At 42.0% G+C, this 22,420-nt stretch overlaps 3 protein-coding genes across 5 annotated transcripts in view; all 3 read left to right on the top strand.

The window, feature by feature from the left end:
- LOC138597933 (protocadherin gamma-C5-like) overlaps nt 1–22,420 on the top strand; it is a 456,071-nt gene that overhangs the window by 2,364 nt on the left and 431,287 nt on the right. The gene's annotated exons all lie outside the window — the stretch shown is intronic.
- Nucleotides 1–22,420, top strand: part of LOC138597932 (protocadherin alpha-C2-like) — a 139,240-nt gene that overhangs the window by 10,976 nt on the left and 105,844 nt on the right. The window contains exon 1 of one of the 3 annotated variants that reach the window (XM_069669506.1): nt 16,649–19,024. The exons of the other annotated variants lie outside the window; for them this stretch is intronic. Within the exon in view, the coding sequence (XP_069525607.1) occupies nt 16,649–19,024 (2,376 nt within the window). Of the gene's footprint in view, nt 1–16,648; nt 19,025–22,420 lie in introns of those variants that run through there. 3 annotated transcript variants of the gene reach the window in all.
- LOC138598440 (protocadherin alpha-3-like) lies at nt 19,948–22,344 on the top strand. Its single transcript, XM_069670229.1, has one exon. The coding sequence runs from the start codon at nt 19,948–19,950 to the stop codon at nt 22,342–22,344; it is 2,397 nt and encodes a 798-aa protein (XP_069526330.1).

The following is a 22,420-nucleotide window of genomic DNA, read 5'->3' as shown; positions in this document are numbered from 1 at the left end:
ACTATATTGCAAGGCAGTTCTTGTATGAATGCTTGGGTCAGACAAATATAGATCTAAATGATTGACGTTTGCCAAAGAGAACTGAAGCACAACGCCTATTTAGAAACTGAATAAAAACAGATCAGACATAAAATTCATCATCCTGGGTTAACTAAAGAGATTGTGTGTTTTCATGAGACTCCTAAGTTTGGTAGAGGGTTTGCAGATGTCTGTGTGATTGGTTCTCACACAGCCCAGAGTGTTTATATACCGCATAACAAATTGGACTGCAGTAAGTATTCTGTGTGTATGTAATCATAGCACTGCATTGTCCCTGTGCAAAATTCATCCCAGGAGATGATACCACCTTATAAAGCAAATGTTCGTTCCACGAACATATGAAGCTTGTCCTAACATCTGGATCATTTGAGCTTCTGCACACCTTCCTTGACTTCTGACATAATACTCTTTCAGTACCTAAATATCCAGATAGTCATTGGAAAAGAGTTGTAACTGTATATCATGTGTTTCACTATGAGAGTAAAAAACGTGTCATTGTTTACATGTCAGTACACATATCTCTGTGTGATTTTTTCTTTCTGTGCCACTCTACCCGTGTTGCTTCGTGTGTGAAAAGAGAGTAACTGACCGACTAACAGAGTTACTTGAGGTCTGTGCTGGCTGATGTAGTTGAGGTGATTCAGTGGTCCATGAATGGCTGCAGCCACAGCAGTGAGAGGGGGAGAGAGAGAGCCTGCGGCGAGTGTGCAGTGAATCACAATGTTCAGCCAGTCAGGTGGGGCTGGGGCACTTTGCTTCAGAAGGGATCTCCATTCATTTCAGGACTGCAAAGCAGCAAAATTTTTTTTGCTATTTATCATTAGATTGGCTTCTTGTGCTTTGGATTGAACAGTACTTACAGAGATGTAGAAGAGTGTATACAATCTGCGTATAATTACTCCCCACACTAGCGTCTGTGCAGATGATCCCTTTCGACTGAAAAAATAGGTCATATTTTATCACATGTGTGAGGGTCTGCATGCTGAGCTTCTGATTCTCTGTTGAACACAGTGTGTTGCCCATAGCAACACATGAGGAGATCCACCTCTCTGAGTCTACTGGTTTCCACAGACTAGCATGCGCTCAACGCTCTTAGCAACAGCAGCGGAAGTGGATGAAGGAGGCAGGCAGGGCGGGAGGAAGGGATAGAGAGAGCAGTGGTGGAGGGGGGAGGGGACGTGGCTTTTGTATGGCTCATCTATAAACATAGCACAATATTTAATGAAAATGGCTTTATTTAGATAGAAACACATGGATTATGTCAGTGAAATCTCTATTGTAATTCAGCCAACAGATGGTGCACATAAAGAAGTAATAGTGAAGGCGGGAATGGTTGAGCTTTAATTAGATATTTTATAACATGGAGATAATCTATTCTCTCAAACAACTGGGTCAACCATAGATTTCCTACCTTGAAAATGGCTGTCGCTAAAACATGTTTTTGAAACACTCATTAAATGTGTGTGTGTAAAAAGCCGGTAGCACGTTTGGCTGCAGAGACATGCTTGTGAAATAAAGCGGTAAGCCACAATGGAGTATGAACGAGGAAGGGAATGGATCAGTTCAGGTTCAGAGTAAGGCAGCAGCTCGGCTTCCAAAAGTAAAGGCTGAACACACTTCACAGTTTCATCCAGTGTTTCATAGACAGTAATAACTGCCCTTACGTGCCTGTATGCATATTTTATGTGCACACTTTTTGTGTGTGTGAGAGAAAGAGGCATCATGTGTTTTGTAATAGAGCAGCAGTGCTAAGCTGTGCCTGGACAGCAGATGCCCAGAGAAGATTTATTGATGTGATTAAAAATGATGCATCACATTAAACCTAAAAAGTGCAGGGTTGTCTGCGGCTACACTGTAGGATGGACGAATGTGCGGGCTTAAACATTCTTTTTCTTTGCCGGGGAGTTTTTGGAGCTAAATAATAGATGAGGGAACAGGACAGAATGAACTGCTAGAAGGGTCATGAGCTGCATTCAGAAAGAAAGCACTTGAGATGCTGCTTGTTCCACTGATGAATCAACACATTATGGTTCATCATGCAAATTGCCTTGATGCAGGCGCAATCAAAACTATGCAAGTTAGCAAATTAATTTTACGATGCATCTAAATTATGTATGTATTATGTGTGTTGTTTCCAGCCTGTGACTTTAATCTACACATTATTGCGCAACAGGAGAATGTGAACTGACTGCAGCATGTCTGTCACAGTATGCCTTACACATTCTCATTCTGCATACTCTCTTTGTTGGGGGTGTGGCTGCTTGCTCCACTGGCTTTGTCTGTCTGCTTGGCTGGCTCAGCAGATCAGTGCAATTGTGTTTGCATGCTAAGTGTCTGCACTGAAAATCATTCACAGTGCAACGACCCTCGTGTTTTGTATGTTTATGTTGTCTTTGTTAAGTGGGTGAGAGCATTTTTCTCATTAAACTGTATTCAGTGTCATAGGGAGACATAGAGGACAAGTTAAACGTCTGTAAGAGAGGAGGAGACACAGCTGTTGCAGCAAGACTGCGTGTACTGCCAATTCAGCAGCTTGGGGGCAATCCGCCTTATTTTGTTTTGCTTGCTCCTTTGCATTCACATTAACAGATATGCTGACAACTTCATACCTTAACAAACTCCTATCCCCATATTCCAATCTTTCCTTTGCTTTCCAGCTTTTTCTGCTTCCCCATGCCATCTTTGTTTTTTGTGTTAGATACTGAATTATAAATGTTACTTATAAGAAACCGTTCCTTGCAGTACTGTCTGTTCTATTCTGCCTCTGCTGTGCTCTCTTCTGTTTCATGCAAAAGCCTGCTGTTAATTTCAATGTCTCAACTCCCCTCTGTGTCTCTTCCCTATTCCTCTCCTCCTTCCTTACCCTCCATATTGATATCACTCTCTGTTTGCCCCTCCCCCATCCCACTCTTGGCCTCCTTTCCCGCTTTTATGTGTGTGTCCTTCATTTCCTCTTTCATATGCCACCCTTTTCTGCCTTGCTTTCGTTTTCTGTCTCTCTCTCTCTCCGTAGTCTATCTACTCTTGCATTCTGCCACATGCTCTTTAGCTCGACGTTGCTGCGCTTAATGCCTGTAGGGTTGTTGCTGTGGATGCTGCATGTACTGTTGTGTGTCAGTAGGGCACATTCTCCCTTATTGCTCCAGCTTTGTTGGAGGATGGCGCCGCTCACATTGAGGTCAGCTGCAGTGATGGTAATCTAATTTACACACACAGTAGGGTACAACGAAAACAACTACTGTCTTTATCTTCACACTTCACACACACGCTTGTGCTCATGTACGCACATGTAACACCACATTGCACATACTCACATACACATTTACAGAAAAAAAGAGGGTGAAAGAAACGGAGCATAAGGACGGCATGCACACTTGGTAATAGCGTGGCTTGCAGAGAGAAAGAGAGACACATCCACTGTGGGACAAATATAATATTTAAAGCACTGTGCCAAAAATAAGATGCCCTGGGTTGACTGAAAACATTTCTTAGAATATCATAAAGACATGGCTGTTTTCATGACGTCAAAGTTTCTTCTGATTTGACATCTCTTATGACACTCCATTTATAGCCTGCAGGTTTGTACCCAGCAGACATTCACTAACGAGACAGACAATAGCTCTCAAACCAAAAAAATGTCTGACTCATGTCACAGAGTGGACAAACTAAGCATGTCGAACTCTCTACTATTGTCGTTCTCTCTAATGTTGTGTTTGCATATGCTAAGTTTCTACATACTCTGTTCCCTTGTCTGCTCTCTCTCGCTGTGTGAAAAATTCTAGGCTAAGTTCTATAAATGAGCCTGAGATGATCCCTCCCATCACTTAACTATTAGATTCTGTGCCTTCATGCTCTCTTTTCCCATCTTTGTTGTGGTGTTCAGTCAGTAAAACAATCACAAGCATTCAAGCAACCTAACAAGCACCGTGCATGATTTTGATAAAGCTGCAGTGTGGAGGCTGGTAATAAGCCTTTTATATAATGTTCATCAGTAACAAAACACCCGAGAAGCACAACATTTTTAAAGAGAGTAGGTGAACAGTCTGCAACTGACCATACTGATTGGTTAAAGAAACAACCCTCATATTTTTGTTTAGCCAGACGTGTGCGAGCACATCACAAGAATAATTACGAGGGACGTCTGACTAACAGTGCAACAACCCTTACAGCATGGTACTTAAACAATGGTCAACAATGGTGTCACTGGCTATTGATTTTTGATCACCAGTTTACAAGGTTGACTGTAGAGTATTTTTTCCCACTAGTAAAGCAGTTGTGGTTTGATGAATGGGTGTTATCAGCTTTGGTTGTAGATACCGTTATTGCCAATGTGTTTCTGGTATTTAAATCAATAAAGACTGGTTTAAGGAATTTTGTATTGTGCGATGTAAACTGCATGCTGTCCAGATGCTGCTGAACAGCTTTCAGTTTTCTGGGCTGATGCTAGATGAACTGTGTTCATGCTGATGAGTGTGTGTTTGTATCAGCTTTTCGTCTTTGCAGACCATTCAGGTGATTTGGTTGACGTGACACATGGGTTGCTTTTGTGAATGTCAGCACACACAGGCACTGCTGCGGTGCAGCTTATAGTGTATCTGGTCAATAAAATGTGTGTGCATGTCTCTGTTTAGTGCTGTGCTTCAAATGCAGAGTGGCAGAGAAGGATTGGATGAAAAAGTTACAAGTGGTAAAAACAGCAGATGTACTCAATTTATTCCCTCTTGGTTAACAGGGCAAAATCAGAATCAGTGGGCCAAACATTTCAGCGTGGGCCGCATTCACAACTGTGGGCCAAGACTCCCTGGCACAGCTCCTTTTGCTCTTGTCATTTATCCTAGAACATGACAAGTATGGTTCAGAGCCATGCGTGGCTTTGATGTGAACTGAACTGGCCCGGGGTCGTCACTACTCTTAAGTATATAGGTCAAACCTGGTTCATGCCGGTTGTATTAGTGAGTATGCACAGCAAGTCTTACCTGGTTACATTCGTATCTTTGCAAATAGTGCAAGTAAGATAAATATGACACATTTGTGAAAATCTGTACAATTCTTTTTATGTCTCACTCTCACAGCCTCACTCTCTCTTTCATGCCTGGTGTTGTGTGAGTGGGTCTGACCCTTTCTCCTCTCCAACACTCAGTTATATAAGCCCTCAGTTTCATTACGTCTCAGTCCATTGACTCATGGCTGTGCGGATGAGTCCTGTAGGTTGCTACTCTCATTTTAGAATCACTTCACTGCAGCTGCATTGAGGCGCTGAGGCCTTTCTCCAGGGTCTGAACCGGGTTAACTTCTATGAGCATTACCAACATTGCACTAATGAAAACCATTTGAGCACACTGTCTTCATGTGTCATTTTAAATCCATGCTGGAATGTATGAGTCTAGCTCAGGGAGCTGCATTATGCTGATGTGCTTTCTTGATTTTCTTCTTGTAAGATTGTTTTACTGCTGATACAATAAGAGTGTCGAACAACATGTGGGCCTACCTCTCTCTGTCTGATGTAATAACAACCACTTGATGGCTTTGTTTAGTGTATTTAGCCTTGTGCAATGTCTAAATATATATATATATTCTGAATCAACAGAGATCAGAACAGATGTAGGTCTGCACTGCTCCTCTTTGGCATCAATGCTTATACAGCCACAACATCTGCTGCTGCGCTTAGGTCGTCACTGCATGCCTGGAGGATTGAACTGACGGAGGGGTCAGCGGAAGGCTGCTTGCAAGACAGACAGCTATTAAGGGGGAAACCAGTGAACTCACATCTGGCTGGAAACACACTTTAATTTAACTTTTTGGCTAACCTTTAAGTGTCAAGTGAGCTGAGATGTAGATTTAGAGGAAAGGTTGTGATCTCTGAAAGAAAGAATGATGCATGAATGGCTGAAGGAAATCCAGAGTTAGCTGTTCCCACTTTGGCTGCAGTCTTGCTAAGAGGATTGCCCTCTTACAGCAGCGTTCCTGCACTGCATGCTGCGGGGTAGATGGACTCTTAGTTCACAACTGCAATTCACTTGTCCGATTAATAGCGTATGTTGTATTTATTTCTGGCCGTGCCGGGATGGGATCAGATGTTGGCGGTTAGAGGGATCCAGTCTCTAGCTGCAGGGTTCCTCTTACCCCTGTGGCTATTTGCCCCTGCGAGTGCCCCCACTAAGCATATTGGGTAATTGCTTAGCCTTCTTTATATCAAGTCCTGTCATTGGTCTATGAATATTGCCTGTTTGAATATTAATAACAATACAGCTGTGTTTTTCTTTAAGATTTTTTACATGGTTGTCCAGCAGTGCAGGCAGACAGTTAGAGGCTGTTTTGTGTCATTTGTGTCTAGTTAGAAGGATTTCACAACAGACTTATGCAAGAGCATGTAGCAGCTGTTATGTTAAAAAACATGACTTCACATGTGGTTTTAATTTTTAGACTTTAGCATAAGAGTTGCAACACAGTCTTAGAAGACTGTTGAGAAATACGTTTTTCTTCAGGCATTTGCAATCAGATCCACTTAGTTGAGCCTGATTGTCGATTTCCCTTAAAACATTACACAAGTGTGTAATTTACCTGACATCATTATCATCATTACATTTTTTAACACTAAACAGCTTTTATGTACTAAAAAAGGAACATGTGGTCTGATTATGAATTTACAGAAATATAATTCATTGATCTGTGGTCTTTCTGGACTGCAAGGAAGGCACTGTGCTAGTATCAGTTGTGTGTGTGTGTGTGTGTGTGTGTGTGTGTGTGTGTGTGTGTGTGTGTGTGTGTGTGTGTAATCTAATAACATTGTTGTGGTTATGTACAGTAGTTACAGAAAGACGGCCTGTTTTAAACACAGCTTACAGCTACAGCCTGAAACGTCTTATCAGTTTTCATCCTATTTTATAAAAGATCTGAACATCATTCGCCTCCGTCTGGTCATCTTTTCAAGAGTGAACCATGGAGCTGTTCTGTGCAGTGCGTGACTCATCCCATCCCACATGTAGCTTCTCATTTTGTGAAGTTGGTCGGCTGTGTTTATTTTTAGATGAACCATCTGTCATATAAAAAATGAAATCAGGAACTTTTGGCATTTAGGGGTAGTGCTAGTATTAATTCATTATGATATTAGGGGGATTTAGTTATGTGATGAACTGAACACACACACACCTGAGTTGTATTTGTGTATTTACATGTGTTTCTATCTCCTTCCATGTTTCCCGCCATCTTATCGTGGTAGCAGCATATGAATAAAACAATGAGACAAGGGTGTGGAAGATGAGTGTTAACGCTGTAAGCCTGACTCATAACCCACTCTCTCCTCCCACCGACTGGCTCTCTCTCTCTCTCTCTCTCTCTCTCTCTCTCTCTCCCTCCCTCTTCCCCTGCCTTTGTTCTCGATATCACTACCCCACTTTTCTCTAGTGTGCTTTAGGTCTGATCGTTACTTTGTACAGATTGCTTATTTCTTCAGTCCATCTCTATATTTTCATATCTCTTCTTTCTCAGTTACACAAAGAATCTCTTTCTCTCGTTTTCTTCATCCCTCTCCTCCTCCTCCTACGCATCCTGGTTTCCTCTGGCTGGTTCTCTCTCTTATGCCCCCTCCTGTCGCTCTCCGTTACTGCAAGCTGAAAGAAAATGGCTGACACACCTTTTGTGGGATGATATCTCCCTCACGCTCTCCTTTTTCGCCCTTTTCATATAAGTCTGTTAATCTTAGTTTGGTGGCTGATTAACACTGGAATACATAGCTTTGTCCTTTTGTCTTTCGTAATGATCCAACCTCCTTTCTCCTCTCTCTGTCTAACCACAGAGGCAGCGTCTCCTCTCCTCTTTCTGTAGAAACTGGAGCAGTGAGTACAGCTGAATAAGACAGAGTACCCTTCTTTTTCTCTCCTCATGACTGCACCAAAAGTAGGGAGATGGGAGGCACCACCAAACCTTAATGTCGCTCTACACAGCCTCCTGAATAAGTGGCAACTTCAAATGGAGCTGGGAATTGTCGGTCTGATTTTATATTCAATATTGTTCTTAGATAGGTTTTTCTGTGCTACTTTCTCAGCATGTTTTGCCACTTAAAGTTTTCATATTTAAAGCTTTAAGTTTGTGTGTTGGAGTTCAAGCTTGTGTGAGTCAAGAAATCCACACTTAAAGGTGACCTATTTTCGATTTTTTTAGGGTTAAAGGAAGGACAGTTGTTGTTTCAGGTCAGGGTAGATATGGATACAGGGTCCTCTATTTTTTATACCTACTGCTTTATTTAACGGGGTGTATCTGTGCAATGTGGCTGACTGTGTTTTGGCACCATGTGTTGCAATATCACCCATAACCTCTGTGGATGAAGCTCTGCTGGTTCCTGAAGTACAGCTTTCGGCTGCACTATGTTCATGTTTGTGAAGTTTGTGTATCAGGGGTTCACTATTAGTGATCATGATTGCTAGTGACAGGTGAATTTTGTTTGCTGGTTTAATTGATACAATGAGTGCTTTCGTATTTTAGGACTTAAGTGTAATCCAAGTATAAAGATGATTAATAGAAAGGTTGCTTTCTTTCAGAATCTGGCCTGTACAGTGATTTAAATGCAGTTTTGCTCATAGAAGTGCATTTAACATACATTTAAAGACTGTGATAATCCATTCAGAGTTACTATTAATTGTGCAGCCCTTCTGAGTCTGTCTCTCTCATCTCGTAGCGTTTGACCTGAAGTCCAGCACTCAGTGTTGCTGTTAGTCTGTCAAATATATATTTATACATTTAGTCTGATGGTTAAGGTTTTAGCAGTGTTTAGCAGCAGATAACAAGATCAGGTATCACATGATACACTGAAATGAAAAAAACAAAATCTTTCATGCACACCAAAACCACGTCGTCCACAGCAGGCACAGGGCTGGATAATATAGGCATCACATTACAGATAATGAAGTGAGAGTCTGCTTAATGTGAGTAAAGGAGCAAAACAGAGCAGAGACTACAAAGGCGTTAAAAACATGATACCAAAATAACGAGGAGTTTGGTCTGCTTGTTTACAGAACACTGTAAATGGGGTCTTTGCGATAAGACTGCATATAATTGTTCCCTAAGCCCTTGTTTACTCCCTAATGTTCGTCTTAATCCCGACTCACTTTGCCTTGTCCTCTAACTGAGAACCAGGGTAATAAACTATGGGTATATCTTATGTAACTAAATATGTTAGACATGAAGTATAAGAAAAATCACTGACGAGTAAAATAGAAATACTGTATCTGCACAATGTAATATAACCCTGCCGTCGAAGTGTCCTCAGAGAAACCAATATAGATCTCCATGTACTGGATGGAAAGTAAATATTTGTGCTGCTAAATGTTTTAAATATCACAAAGCAGTATCACTGTTCCTTCAGGTGTTATAAATAGGAAATTCCTGACAAATCCTTCTTTACATTCTTCCACTGCCGTGAGTATTCCCAGTCGTCCTGGATTAAGGCTTCTGTAGCGTGTGTAAAGTAATAATTCTACTGTGTTGCTCCTCTAATGCGATTAGGTGGAATCATCTTAATGATGCCATGAAGTGTAGCTTTGAAATGGGAACTGCACAGACAGCAAACTAGGATGCCACTCAACCTTAAATTCCAGGCTAATGTCCAGGCTGCTTTATATGTATTTCATTTTGCGGTCTATTATTGGTGTTGTGCATTTGCTTTGTACTCGTTTGTGTTAACCTTTTGTTTTAGCTGACAGCTGAAGATAGACAGGAAATATTGGGAGAGGAGAGTGGGGGATGACATGCAGCAAGGGGCAGAGAGCTGGAGTGGAACCTGCGACAGCTGCGTTGAGGACTGTATGCTCTGTATATGGGGCGCCTGCTCTACCCACTGAGCTAAAACAGCGCCCCGTGTTTGTGTTTATGTTGCTAAGATCCCAGTGGATTATCAACTCTCATTTCTCTCCATTTCTTTAATTTTTCATATTTTGTCTTGTCTTTTGTTGCCTTTTGGATTAAATCATGCGGCTTGCAGGTTGCAACTGCTGTATGATATATTGTAACCAGCAGATTTTCAATACAGTTGACAGCTTTCATGAACATTATAACACAAGGTAGGATTTATTGCAGGGCTGTTGCATCAGTGTGCATTACTTTTAGCATTTATTTTTTTGTACCTTATAATCTGGCAACTACTCCCTCTAACCTCTCTGTCTGTTACACACACACCTATAAACATACGACACATTCGTGTTGCACTAATATCCATGGCATCCTTGTGAAATTAAAGGAAGGTTCTTTTGCTACACATGTTGGGGTGATGTCCATGTAGCTGTTAAAGTTTTAAAGCTGATGAGAGCAGAAGATGGTGTCTGCTATTCTGGGAGAGTGGAAAAAGCAGAGCCCGAGCTTAAATGGTGGGCAGGCAAGTCATTATTTTATAAATAGTTATCTTCATTTTCAGTGGAAAGTGGAGCAACCTCACATAAGCATTTCAACCATTTCAAACATCAGATTCTCTGCAGGCCAGTACTCTCCTCCATTATTCAGACCGTTTTTTATATATTTAAGGAAGTGGGCCAAGCCCTAGTGCAGCAGCCCTGCACCTGCAATGCACTTCATACGCAGCACTGCATGACTGATAAGAAGGTAAAAATAGATATTACACAAGACTGCGTGGATGTGTACGGGTATGATTTGCTGATGTAGAGGAAATCTAGTGTGGATAAACCGTCCTTCACAGTTACTGTTATGAATTTGTCCTCATTATGTAAATGATCTAAACTACAATATATCTAACTGCCTTCTAAAGGATACTATAAAATCTGCATAATCTTCAGTTGTGGCTGCGGGTTGTATCTCTCCGTCTTTCCCCCTTTGTTGTGATATGTATCAGGCTGGATGAGAATGTGCAGGTACTGTTAGATACATCACACCTCTCTTCTCCCATCTGGGGAGTTGACATTTTAATTTCCGCAGGCAGAGACGATGTGTGGCTGACACCACTGCTGCTAGTGTATCTCTATCACTGATACAATTTTTCAAAGTGTGTGTGAGCTTGCTAATCTAATATAAGGCTTTATAGCATTGCCTGCCTCTGACATCAGCTTGTGTGTGTCTGTGCAAACGGCCATAGAGAACAATGGAAAGGGTGAAAAAGCTCCCCCTTGTGGCCAAAAGAGGGAATAACATGACACTTATTTTTATGCAGTATGTGTGTCTGTGTGTCAATACATTCAATTATTTAGCATGTTGCCACTCTGTGTGTGGTAATGTATTGACTGGTAGGATTGATTTTCTGCATTAGAATTGATACACAGATAGCAGGTCCTGTCCTATTTTACAGTCTGATTTAAGCCAAGCACAGTTCATGCCCTCTTCCCCAGTGAACTGTTTGATTGACAAATCTAGGTTATCCATGCCTGACTATAAAGCTAGATTTACTTTTAATCCCACAAAAATTGTTTGGTCCAGGCTGTTTCTGTGCGTGTGTGAGTGGGAGACATGGAGAGGAGAGAAAGAGAGTGTACAGAGAGTGTGTGTGTGACCTCTATTTTTATCAAATGTTTCTATAAAATGGGTTCATGTGAACAATCTGGAAAATATACTGTTTATATTTCAGTCAAATGTAACACATATTTTTGAGTTTGTGTCGTGATTGGGGAAAATCAAATCCCCTGTCCTTGGCGTTTGTACTGAGTGCTCATGAAGAGGGGTGCAGAGGAGGGGGGTAGCAGGGTGGGGCACTGACAAGGGCTGCATCTGCGTCACCATGGATACAAGAGAGATGAGGGGGGGATAGTGAATCAATTGTGGGTGCTCCCTGTGAAAGCAGATCTATCGGCCACTGTCTCTAGGCACAATGTTGAGCCAATCAGAGTGTCCTTTACAGTCACATTGATTCTAGCTAACCAATCAGATTCCAATGCTATCTTTGCTGTTGCTAAACCTTGTTTTACATCCTGTGTTATTGACAGATTTGATTAATGGTCTGTCGTTGCAAAGTAATCCGTGACTGTGTCTGTTACCACAACCTGTTTGCTATAAGATCTTTTTTAAATATCTTTTCATAGAACAAGACAAGCATGATACTCTCACTGAGCTACAATGAACTATATATATACATATGTGACTGATATTCATGCACACCCACTCCATGTTTCTCCTCTGTCTCACTATTTCTATTTCTCGCCTTCACACCTCTGCAACATGCACACAGAAGCTGATCATTCCCTCATGCTGTTTAACTCCATACAGAGAAACTGCACTTCAAGCCGTACAGATGCTTACTAACTACTTTAGGCTAACTGTTAAAGGTTAAATACACTTTGTGTAATGTCTGAATTTGTGATAGGATAGCTCTATTATAGATATATTTTGGCTTTAATGAACTCAGGGCCTTGATCACTACTGATTATCTTTAAACAGACAAAATGCATGAATTTCATTACAGGAAAGAATAGTTAGTTGTGTGGCTTTGATTGAGAGGCTGAAACAGTATTGCTATACATACTATTGATTCAAAAACTTTCTAGGAATGCTGTGTATGTAGGGTGACTACATATACTGACATAAAAACTTCTTTTAACCATCGTATCTACAAAATTGGCTCAGCTCATGATAATATCAAATAGAACAATAACAACAGCAACACTAGCATGCTGTTTCCCCTGCCAGAAGTTTTACAGTAGAGTAACTAATTATGTTATTTTTGGGCATTGTGCCATTACTTTCCAAATGAGTGAACACTGTTTATGTGCCTCTAGTTTTGTCTCAGAGATATGTGCATGCGTGTGTGTTTGGGCATGCTCCATATTTGTTGTGTCCTGGTTTCCATCTTGTTCCGGCTCATGTTTCTCTGGACCCGCCCCTGTCCTACTTACTCCAGAAAGCAGTGGAGGCGCGCGCAGATTTGGAAATAAATGATTAAGGGGTAGTTGGATTAAGTACTGGGAGAGATTCATCTTCCCCCCTAACTCTCTCTTTTCCTACCTATCTATCATAGATGAAGTTAAGATGATGGATTTGAAAAGCTGTCTCAAAATCTCAATGTCATATGGAAGCAAGGGAGAGGGGTAATTCTCCCAAGTACACCCCACTCTATTTTTAGACTTCTTTATCTTCCCAGTGCCTGTCCCCTTCCTCCCCCATTTTTTATCACTTCAATTACATTACTCTTCTGCAATTTTACCTTCCTATGTTCTGTTTCAATTACATTAAATCTGTCTTGTTACCTCTATCTCTGCTTTATCAGAGGATCTAAGTAATTAGTGTAGTGCTGCATTTGGGTGTGGTTCTGAAATCAAGTGCTGCATGAGCCACATCACAGACGTTTGTCAGAGAACCCCCCTGAGACTTTGGGCCTATAAATAGTGCTCAGCACACAAAGAAAAGGCAAAAAAAGAATAGATTCAAAGAAAAAGCACGATATTGTGCTTGATGATAGATACTAAGTGAAGAAGACACAAGGAGTAGGTTGCCCCCTTGTGTCCGGATGAGCACTTCTGAAGACAAAAACAGCCCAGTGACATCAGTATCTCGTCACAAGAAGCAGGATGTAGTGTCAGGACTGCAGGAGTGGGGGTGGTCTCCAGAGACCTGGCCCAGGGAGGGTACAGTGGGTTGGGTTTGGCTGAATGCAAAGGTCAGGCGCTCTGTGGGGCTGTGGGGGTGGAAAGAGAAGCAGGCGCTGCTGCTTTAGTGGATCTGTCATAGTGAATATGCTACTGCAGCGCTACATTACCAATGCATGAGCGCAGACGTGGACAGCCTGGTATGGCTTGCAAAGGAAAGCTGTTTGAGTTTGGTGTGTAAGTGTGTGTGGGTGTGTCAAAATGATCAGATCTGATTCTTTCAGTCAGATGAAAGAGATATGTGGAAGTGAACTGTAGCAGCTAAAAATGTAAAAGTGGGTAGGAAATACAGTGTATTATTTTTTATACTATCAGATGCCTTTACAAAAATAACCACATAGGCTTCTGCATTAGTGAGGGTGTGTGTGTTTGTGCACACATGCATCATGTCTGTGCCTGAGATGGCGTTGCTATGGAGACAAGAGAGCTGTGCAGAAGGAAAGAGGAAAGGGGGGGAGACTCGCCTTGGAGCATGTGCAGATAGCACCCTTCCCCCATCTACTCATACACAGATGAACAGTACAGTACACACCCTTATAACACACACTTGATCACAAGCACACACACACAACCGATGGCTATGTAAAGGGCTATCATGAAATCATAATATGAAGGAGGTGCAGAAGCTAATTTGGTGACTGTATGTGTTGGTAGCCCTTTAATAATGCAGTGAACACGCCTAAAACACTGCTGTGGACTGCTTCCGCCCATGCCGCCTCGCTCCCCTCACCTCCCACTCACTGCCTTTGCCCCTTTGATCCCTGCTGTTACTCCTTTAACCACATCACGTGATAGGTATACCACAGACGGAGCAGGGTAACAGGCACACATGTATTTAACCACTAGATTTATTATGCACCGCTCCCTGTGTTTGGAGAGCAAATACTGTGTATATTTCTTAACTGCCATTTATTCACTATTAATTATTCAGCATATTATTATATCCTCAGGAAATGTGACTTTAATCAATGCAAATAGAGTTCATAAATGAGGACTGAAATTCTGTGTTCGTAAGGATTTTGAGTTCTTTAATCAATGAAATTGTATAAATTGAAGATGCACACATGTGCACATGTCTGGGTGTATATGTTTATGATTTTTGATTTACTGTGCCTGCAGAAGTGCATAGAGTTAATTATGGATTCATTGACCCCTCTGCAGATGATCCTTAGTAGAGCTGTATCTGGCACTTAAAGAGGAGGACGATCATAATTACACAATCAGTTTCCTCCATATGGCCTATAGTGGGCTTTGCAATTTCAGGTTTACTTGAGGATTGTAAATATAGACACTATTGTAGCTATGTTTTCCTCAAAAGCCATGTCTGGAGGCAGTTTGACTCTATATTCATATTTTAGAAGTATTTGGCCTACAAAATAATGTCACAATGTCAGCAGGACAAAAAACAGAATCCCTGGTAAGATTTATGCTTTTTAAGAGATACATCTCTCAACAGTGCTGAGTAAACTGTAGCCTCAGTGCTCCATGTTGTCATGTTGATTGTATGACAAATATAATCCAGACAGGTCCTGCAGGGTCAGAGCAGTACAGACAGTGACCTACAAATAAACTATGAATCATTGAATGTCATCATGAGCAGCCTGGTCTGACGGGCCAGGTGGTCTGTGTGTTTGTATCTATTAAAATAACCTACGTGTTCATTCAACTCAATGTCCTCCCTTCTATAATTTCTCGTGACATACATTAAGAGAATTAGGCTCACAGGTCATCCTTTGTGTGCTATTATTATTATTACATTTTGGGGTCAAGGGATGACTGCGGCTCAGATTTTGATAGTTATTAATATTGTCAAATCAAATCATGTTTCCCTGCTGAATGGAAATAGGACAGGAGTTCCTGAACCCAGGGCTTAATCCTGGGATTACAAACGAGGGAACGATCATAAGCTCATGACTACTGTCGCTGTGGAAATGTGGAGAAACTGTAAAATCTCCAAAATACAGCACCGCACATGGATGTCCCTTCTGTTTATGTGCAGCAAAAAAATAGGGTCAACTTAACTTTATGTAATGTCCTCAGGGATGATTTAAGAAATTACATTTTTCTACCTATTTGGGCCAGTGTTCAGCCTTCTACCAGGACAGGGTAGCCAAATTAACAGGTATGGAACCTGTCAATTCTTTGAGCCATGTCATTTCACCAAAAGAGCAACTAACTTCACTGACAGAGTCTACACAATTACAAATTACAGACTAGTAAACAAATTGAAAATGAGTATGGCAGAGAAAGTGAAAGGGGTAGAAAGAGGTGTGGTGTGTTTGTGTGTTTATATGATTAATGGACTGCACTTGTATAACGCCCTTGTGGTCTTCAGACCACTCAACGTGTTTTACACTTCGGCCACATTCACCCTTCCCCACACACATTCTTACACTAATGGCTATGCCTTCAAGGATAAGTGGCAAATTAGTGTTTTGCTCAAGGACATTTGGACATGTTGACTTCCAATAAGTGATTAGTTTCTCTGAGCCACAGCTGCCTGTGTGTGTGTGTGTGTGTGTGTGTGTGTGTGTGTGTGTGTGTGTGTGTGTGTGTGTGGTTTTGGGATCTATAGTTGACAGTTCTGACAATCTTCCGACATCAGAGCAGGCAGAATAGCTCTACACTTAAACATGCTCCGTTTTGCTGTCCATGGTGCTGAAATGTCATTTGTAGCTCTCACTTTTTGGTTTTGGCTGTTCAGCAGCACAAACACTGTACAAATTTGGTGTAACTAATAGCGGCTGAAGAGGAAGCCACTTTGCATTTTAATTTAATTTCTGCAAGTTGCATATTTAACCACGTGGCGCCGCTGTTGATCCACCTAAGACAGCCCTACTCTTTGATAAAACTAGGCCCCTCCCGTTTTCAGGCGACTGGGACATATCTCCAGTCTTTGTTATAAAGAGAGCACGGTGGAACAAACACTGAAACACTTTCCAATCACATACGAAGCTCTCCTCGGCTGATATCTTCCATTTTGACAAAAAACTGACAGCAGTTGGAAGTCACATTTGTTCATATTGGACAGAAATATGTCTTCGTCTTGTCGATGGAGCTATTTCGGGATATTTCTTTTTCTACTGGATTGTTACTGGGAAGCGGTGTCTGGGCAGCTCTCCTTTTCCGTCTCAGAGGAGGTAAACCTCGGGACTCCTGTTGGAAATATCGCTAAGGATTTAAACATTAATTCACAGGACTTGGAATCCCGTATGTTTCAGATTGTTACTGGATCAAAAAGAAAATTCTTCGAGGTAAATCTAAAGACAGGTGTTCTGTATGTCAGTGAGAGAATAGACAGAGAGGAGCTTTGCGCAGAGGAAATTAAATGTTCTGTTAGCGTTGAAGCCGTGATAAATAACCCTTTAAAGCTTTATCGTATTGACGTGGAAATTTTAGATGTAAATGACAACGCCCCATCGTTTACGACAAAATTGCAGAATTTGTTTATTGCAGAGAGTACTCTTCCAGGAGTTAAATTCGCATTATCTGAAGCAACTGATGCAGATGTGGGGAGAAACGGAGTCAGTACTTACAAATTAAGTCAAAATGAGCATTTCTCTTTGTCAGTTCACAAAGCAGGAGGCAGTGTGTCTGCTGAGTTAGTGCTGCAGAAAGCTTTGGACCGAGAGAAGCAGCCTGTGATCACTATGACACTGACCGCTGTAGATGGAGGGAGTCCTCCAAAATCAGGCACCTCACAGATTGTCATTAATGTTTTAGACAATAACGATAACATTCCAATATTCAGCGAAACGTTGTACAAGACAAAAATCCCCGAAAACACACCACAGGGCACAGTGGTAACTACTGTGAATGCCACCGATGCGGACGAGGGCCTAAACAGTGAGATTGTGTATTCATTGAGAAGCAAAGACCAAGATCACGTGCTTGATATCTTTGAAATTGAAAGTCAAACAGGTGTCATTAAGGTAAAAGGAAAAATAGATTTTGAAGAAAAAAAGGCTTTTGAAATACGCGTAGAGGCCAGTGACAAAGGACAGCCTCCTATGTCTGCTCATTGTAAGGTGCTAGTAGAAGTGGTCGACGTAAACGATAACGCTCCCGAGATCACTGTTACGTCACTACATAGCACAGTGGGAGAGGACGCAGACGTAGGTACTGTTGTTGCTCTAGTGTCGGTCCTCGATAAGGACGATGGAAAAAACGGTGATGTGACAACTGAAATAAAAAACGACGTCCCACTAAAGCTCGAAAAAAACTACAAAAATTATTATTCTTTGTTAGTAGACGGACTCTTGGACAGAGAAAGGGTCTCAAGTTACAACGTCACCATAGTCGCCGCTGATAAAGGAACACCGTCTCTATCCAGTACGAGTGTAGTTACTATACAGGTTTCAGATGTCAATGATAACGCACCTCTGTTCCCAGAGCCCATAATTAATGTATATGTGAATGAGAACAGTCCAGTGGGGGCAACTATTAAAACAGTGACTGCAACTGACGCTGACGTTGACAGGAACAGCCAGGTGAGCTATTCAATGTTACAAAGTAACAGTAAACCACTACCGTTATCTACCATGGTAAACATCAACTCAGAGACTGGAGATATAGTCAGCCTGCAATCTTTTAACTACGAGGAGCTGAAAACGTTTCAGTTTAAAGTTCAGGCCACAGACTCTGGTGTTCCTCCGCTCAGCAGCAACGTGACTGTGAACGTTTTGATCCTGGATGAGAATGACAATAATCCAACTATTCTCGCGCCCTATTCTGAGCACGGCTCCGTTAACAGCGAGAGCATCCCCTATTCTGCTGAAGCGGGATACTTTGTGGCAAAGATCAGGGCTGTAGACGCAGACTCTGGATACAACGCGCTGCTTTCTTATCACCTCTCTGAGCCCAAAGGAAACAACCTCTTCCGGATCGGAACCAGCACCGGAGAAATCAGGACTAAGAGGAGAATGAGTGACAATGACCTGAAAACTCACCCCTTGGTGGTGTTGGTTTCTGATAACGGAGAACCCTCCCTGTCATCTACTGTGTCTATTGATGTGGTGGTGGTTGAGAGCACAGCTGACATCCAGACTCAGTTCAGACATGTGCCCATAAAGGAGGAGAGCTTCTCTGATTTAAACCTGTATCTGCTGATCGCCATTGTGGCGGTGTCGGTCATCTTCCTGTTGAGCCTCATCAGTTTAATAGCTGTCAGATGCCACAGGACAGACGGCACTTTCAGCAGGTACGGCGCCCCAATGATCACCACCCACCCTGACGGGAGCTGGTCTTACTCGAAAGCCACCCAGCAGTATGACGTGTGTTTCAGCTCAGACACGCTCAAGAGTGACGTAGTGGTTTTCCCCGCACCGTTTCCACCTGTAGATGGTGAACTGATCAGTATAAATGGAGGAGACACTTTTACCAGAACGCAGACTTTACCTAACACAGAGAAGGTAAGAAAGCATTAAAAACGCAACACGTTTCTTTTTACGTGCTATATATACAATATATTGTCCTTCTGTGTTTCTCTTATTCTTACATATGAAATTTAATTATTTCCACGTTCTATATTTAAGTATGCTTTTAATGTGTATTGGCAAATGGGCCAAAGTTATGACCATAGTGAAGTTAATGTATAATATGCCGCTAAGTCAATACTCCGGGAGGTCTGCAGGATGCCGCTGTCTATGGTACTGAAATATGCGCCACCGTCAGTCTTTGTGTGTGGGGTCTGGAAGGTGTTAAACATACATTTATTCGAACCCCGAAAAATGCTTATTGCACTTTCCTGGTGGTATAGTTGACACTGGAGTTTACTTGAAATAAATTATATGTATTTATAAGTGATTCAAACCTAATTTTTCAACACATTTAAATTATGTCTCTTTGGATACTCCCAACTTAAAGGGAAATAGAGAAAGGAAGTATCGTGAATAGCATTTTTTTTTTTTAAATAATCCTCCTTTTTTACAAGCAAGGACCGGTGAATAAGAAGGGAACTGATCAGTTTTTGGTGTCATGTGATTTGTGACTTGGTCATATTTTGAACTGAATTTTCAGAAGAAAAGAGTTAATTGTCTATTTTTAGAGATGAATGTAGTTACTTCAAATGACCACACGGGGACATTGTAGACCATCACATTTCGATGTGCCTCTTGGTTGCTTCAGGCCCCTCCCAGATTGAGAGGATGATGATGTTTCTCAGGGCTTTGTTGGAAAGAGACGCAGTGAAACAGAGGATTGTGTGGCCATCACTTTGTCTGTTACCATCCAGAGGGTAGACAACTTAAATTCTACCACTTAGCTTTCATCTTGAATTATTTAACGGGATTTTGGAGACTAAACTCCACATGATCTGTTCACGTTGGATACAAGCATGTCGACGCGGAGGATACGGAACCCTTTCGGGATATATTTAGTCTTTGTTCTTATGCATTGCTGTTTGGAAGCGGTATGTGGGCAGCTCTCTTACTCTGTATCTGAGGAGGTAAACCCGGGGACTTCTGTTGGAAATATCGCCAAGGATCTAAATCTAAACGTCCAGGATTTAGAGTCTCGCATGTTTCAGATCGTTGCTGGATCAAAGAGGAAATATTTCGATGTCAATCTTAAAACGGGTGTGCTGTATGTCAATGAAAGAATCGACCGTGAGGAGCTTTGTGTTAAAACTGCAAAATGTACCGTCAATGTAGAGGCTGTGATCAACAGTCCACTGAAGCTGTATCGCTTAGAGGTAAACGTAGTCGATGTAAATGATAATGCACCGTATTTTCCTGAGAATTTGCAGACTCTGAACATTGCTGAAAGTACTATGCCTGGAGGGAGGTTTGGGTTTATCGGCGCTTCAGATCTCGATGTTGGGAAGAACAGTGTTAGTTCATACAAGCTAAGTCCAAATGATTATTTTTCTATAGACGTTCACAAAGGGGGAGAGAGTGTGTCTGCGCAGCTCGTGCTTCAGAAAGCTTTAGACCGAGAAAAACAAAGTACTATAAGACTTACAGTGACTGCAGTCGACGGCGGAAATCCACCCAAGTCAGGGACATGTCAAATCATAATTAATGTTTTAGACAATAACGACAATGCCCCAGTTTTCAGTAGTTCTTTGTACAAGGCACGCATACCTGAGAACTTATCTGCAGGTAAAACTGTTATCGTTCTGAATGCAACAGATGCAGATGAAGGGTTAAATGCTGAAATAGAATATTCATTGAGAAGTAAAGGTCAGGATCACGTGTTAGATATATTTGAAATTGATCCTAAAACAGGAGCAATTTTAGTCAGAGGTAAGATAGACTATGAGGAAAATCCTGCGTTTGAGATTCATGCACAGGCCAGTGACAAAGGCCAGCCTCCGATGTTGGCAGAATGTAAGGTGCTGGTAGAAGTGGTGGATCTCAACGACAACGCTCCTGAGGTCACTGTGACGTCACTACTGAACACAGTGAAAGAGGACGCAGAAGTAGGTACTGCAATTGCACTTGTTTCTGTGCTGGACAAAGATGGAGGGAAAAATGGTGCAGTAAAAGCTGTGATCGCGAATGATGCTCCGTTTAAATTAGAGACAAATTATAAAAATTATTATTCGTTAGTAGTTAATGGTCCTCTCGACAGAGAGACTCAGGCACAGTACAACGTCACTATCGTAGCTACCGATGAAGGGACTCCACCTCTCTCCAGCACCAGCATAGTGACTGTTCATGTTTCTGATGTCAATGACAACCCGCCTCACTTCTCAGAGCAGCTGGTTAACGTGTATGTGAAAGAGAACAGTCCGGTAGGAGCCGTTATTAAAGCAGTGACTGCAGTTGATGCCGATATCAATCAAAATGGTCACGTGAGCTATTCATTTTTACAGAGTAATAGTAACTCCATACCGTTATCTACCATAGTGAACATCAACTCAGAGACTGGAGATATAGTCAGCCTGCAGTCTTTTAACTACGAGGAGCTGAAAACGTTTCAGTTTAAAGTTCAGGCCACAGACTCTGGTGTTCCTCCGCTCAGCAGCAACGTGACTGTGAACGTTTTGATCCTGGATGAGAATGACAATAATCCAACTATTCTCGCGCCCTATTCTGAGCACGGCTCCGTTAACAGCGAGAGCATCCCCTATTCTGCTGAAGCGGGATACTTTGTGGCAAAGATCAGGGCTGTAGACGCAGACTCTGGATACAACGCGCTGCTTTCTTATCACCTCTCTGAGCCCAAAGGAAACAACCTCTTCCGGATCGGAACCAGCACCGGAGAAATCAGGACTAAGAGGAGAATGAGTGACAATGACCTGAAAACTCACCCCTTGGTGGTGTTGGTTTCTGATAACGGAGAACCCTCCCTGTCAGCTACTGTGTCTATTGATGTGGTGGTGGTTGAGAGCACAGCTGACATCCAAACTCAGTTCAGACATGTGCCCATAAAGGAGGAGAGCTTCTCTGATTTAAACCTGTATCTGCTGATCGCCATTGTGGCGGTGTCAGTCATCTTCCTGCTGAGCCTCATCAGTTTAATAGCTGTCAGATGCCACAGGACAGACGGCACTTTCAGCAGGTACGGCGCCCCAATGATCACCACCCACCCTGACGGGAGCTGGTCTTACTCGAAATCTACTCAGCAGTATGACGTGTGTTTCAGCTCAGACACGCTCAAGAGTGACGTAGTGGTTTTCCCTGCACCGTTTCCTTCAGCAGATGGTGAACTTATCAGTATAAACGGAGGAGACACTTTTACAAGAACTCAGACTTTACCCAACAAAGAAAAGGTAAGAAAACCTTAAAATAGCAATATGTTCGCATGATTGTTCACTCGAGACCTGAAGCTGAAAGCAACTCTTGTTCTTGAAGTGAAATTAC

This window comes from Semicossyphus pulcher, unplaced genomic scaffold, assembly GCF_022749685.1.
Source record: "Semicossyphus pulcher isolate SPU_LCO1_2020_fin unplaced genomic scaffold, fSemPul1.0.p SCAF_2, whole genome shotgun sequence".
NCBI classification, from domain to species: domain Eukaryota; kingdom Metazoa; phylum Chordata; class Actinopteri; order Labriformes; family Labridae; genus Semicossyphus; species Semicossyphus pulcher.
This window is presented reverse-complemented; position numbering and strand designations above follow the sequence as displayed.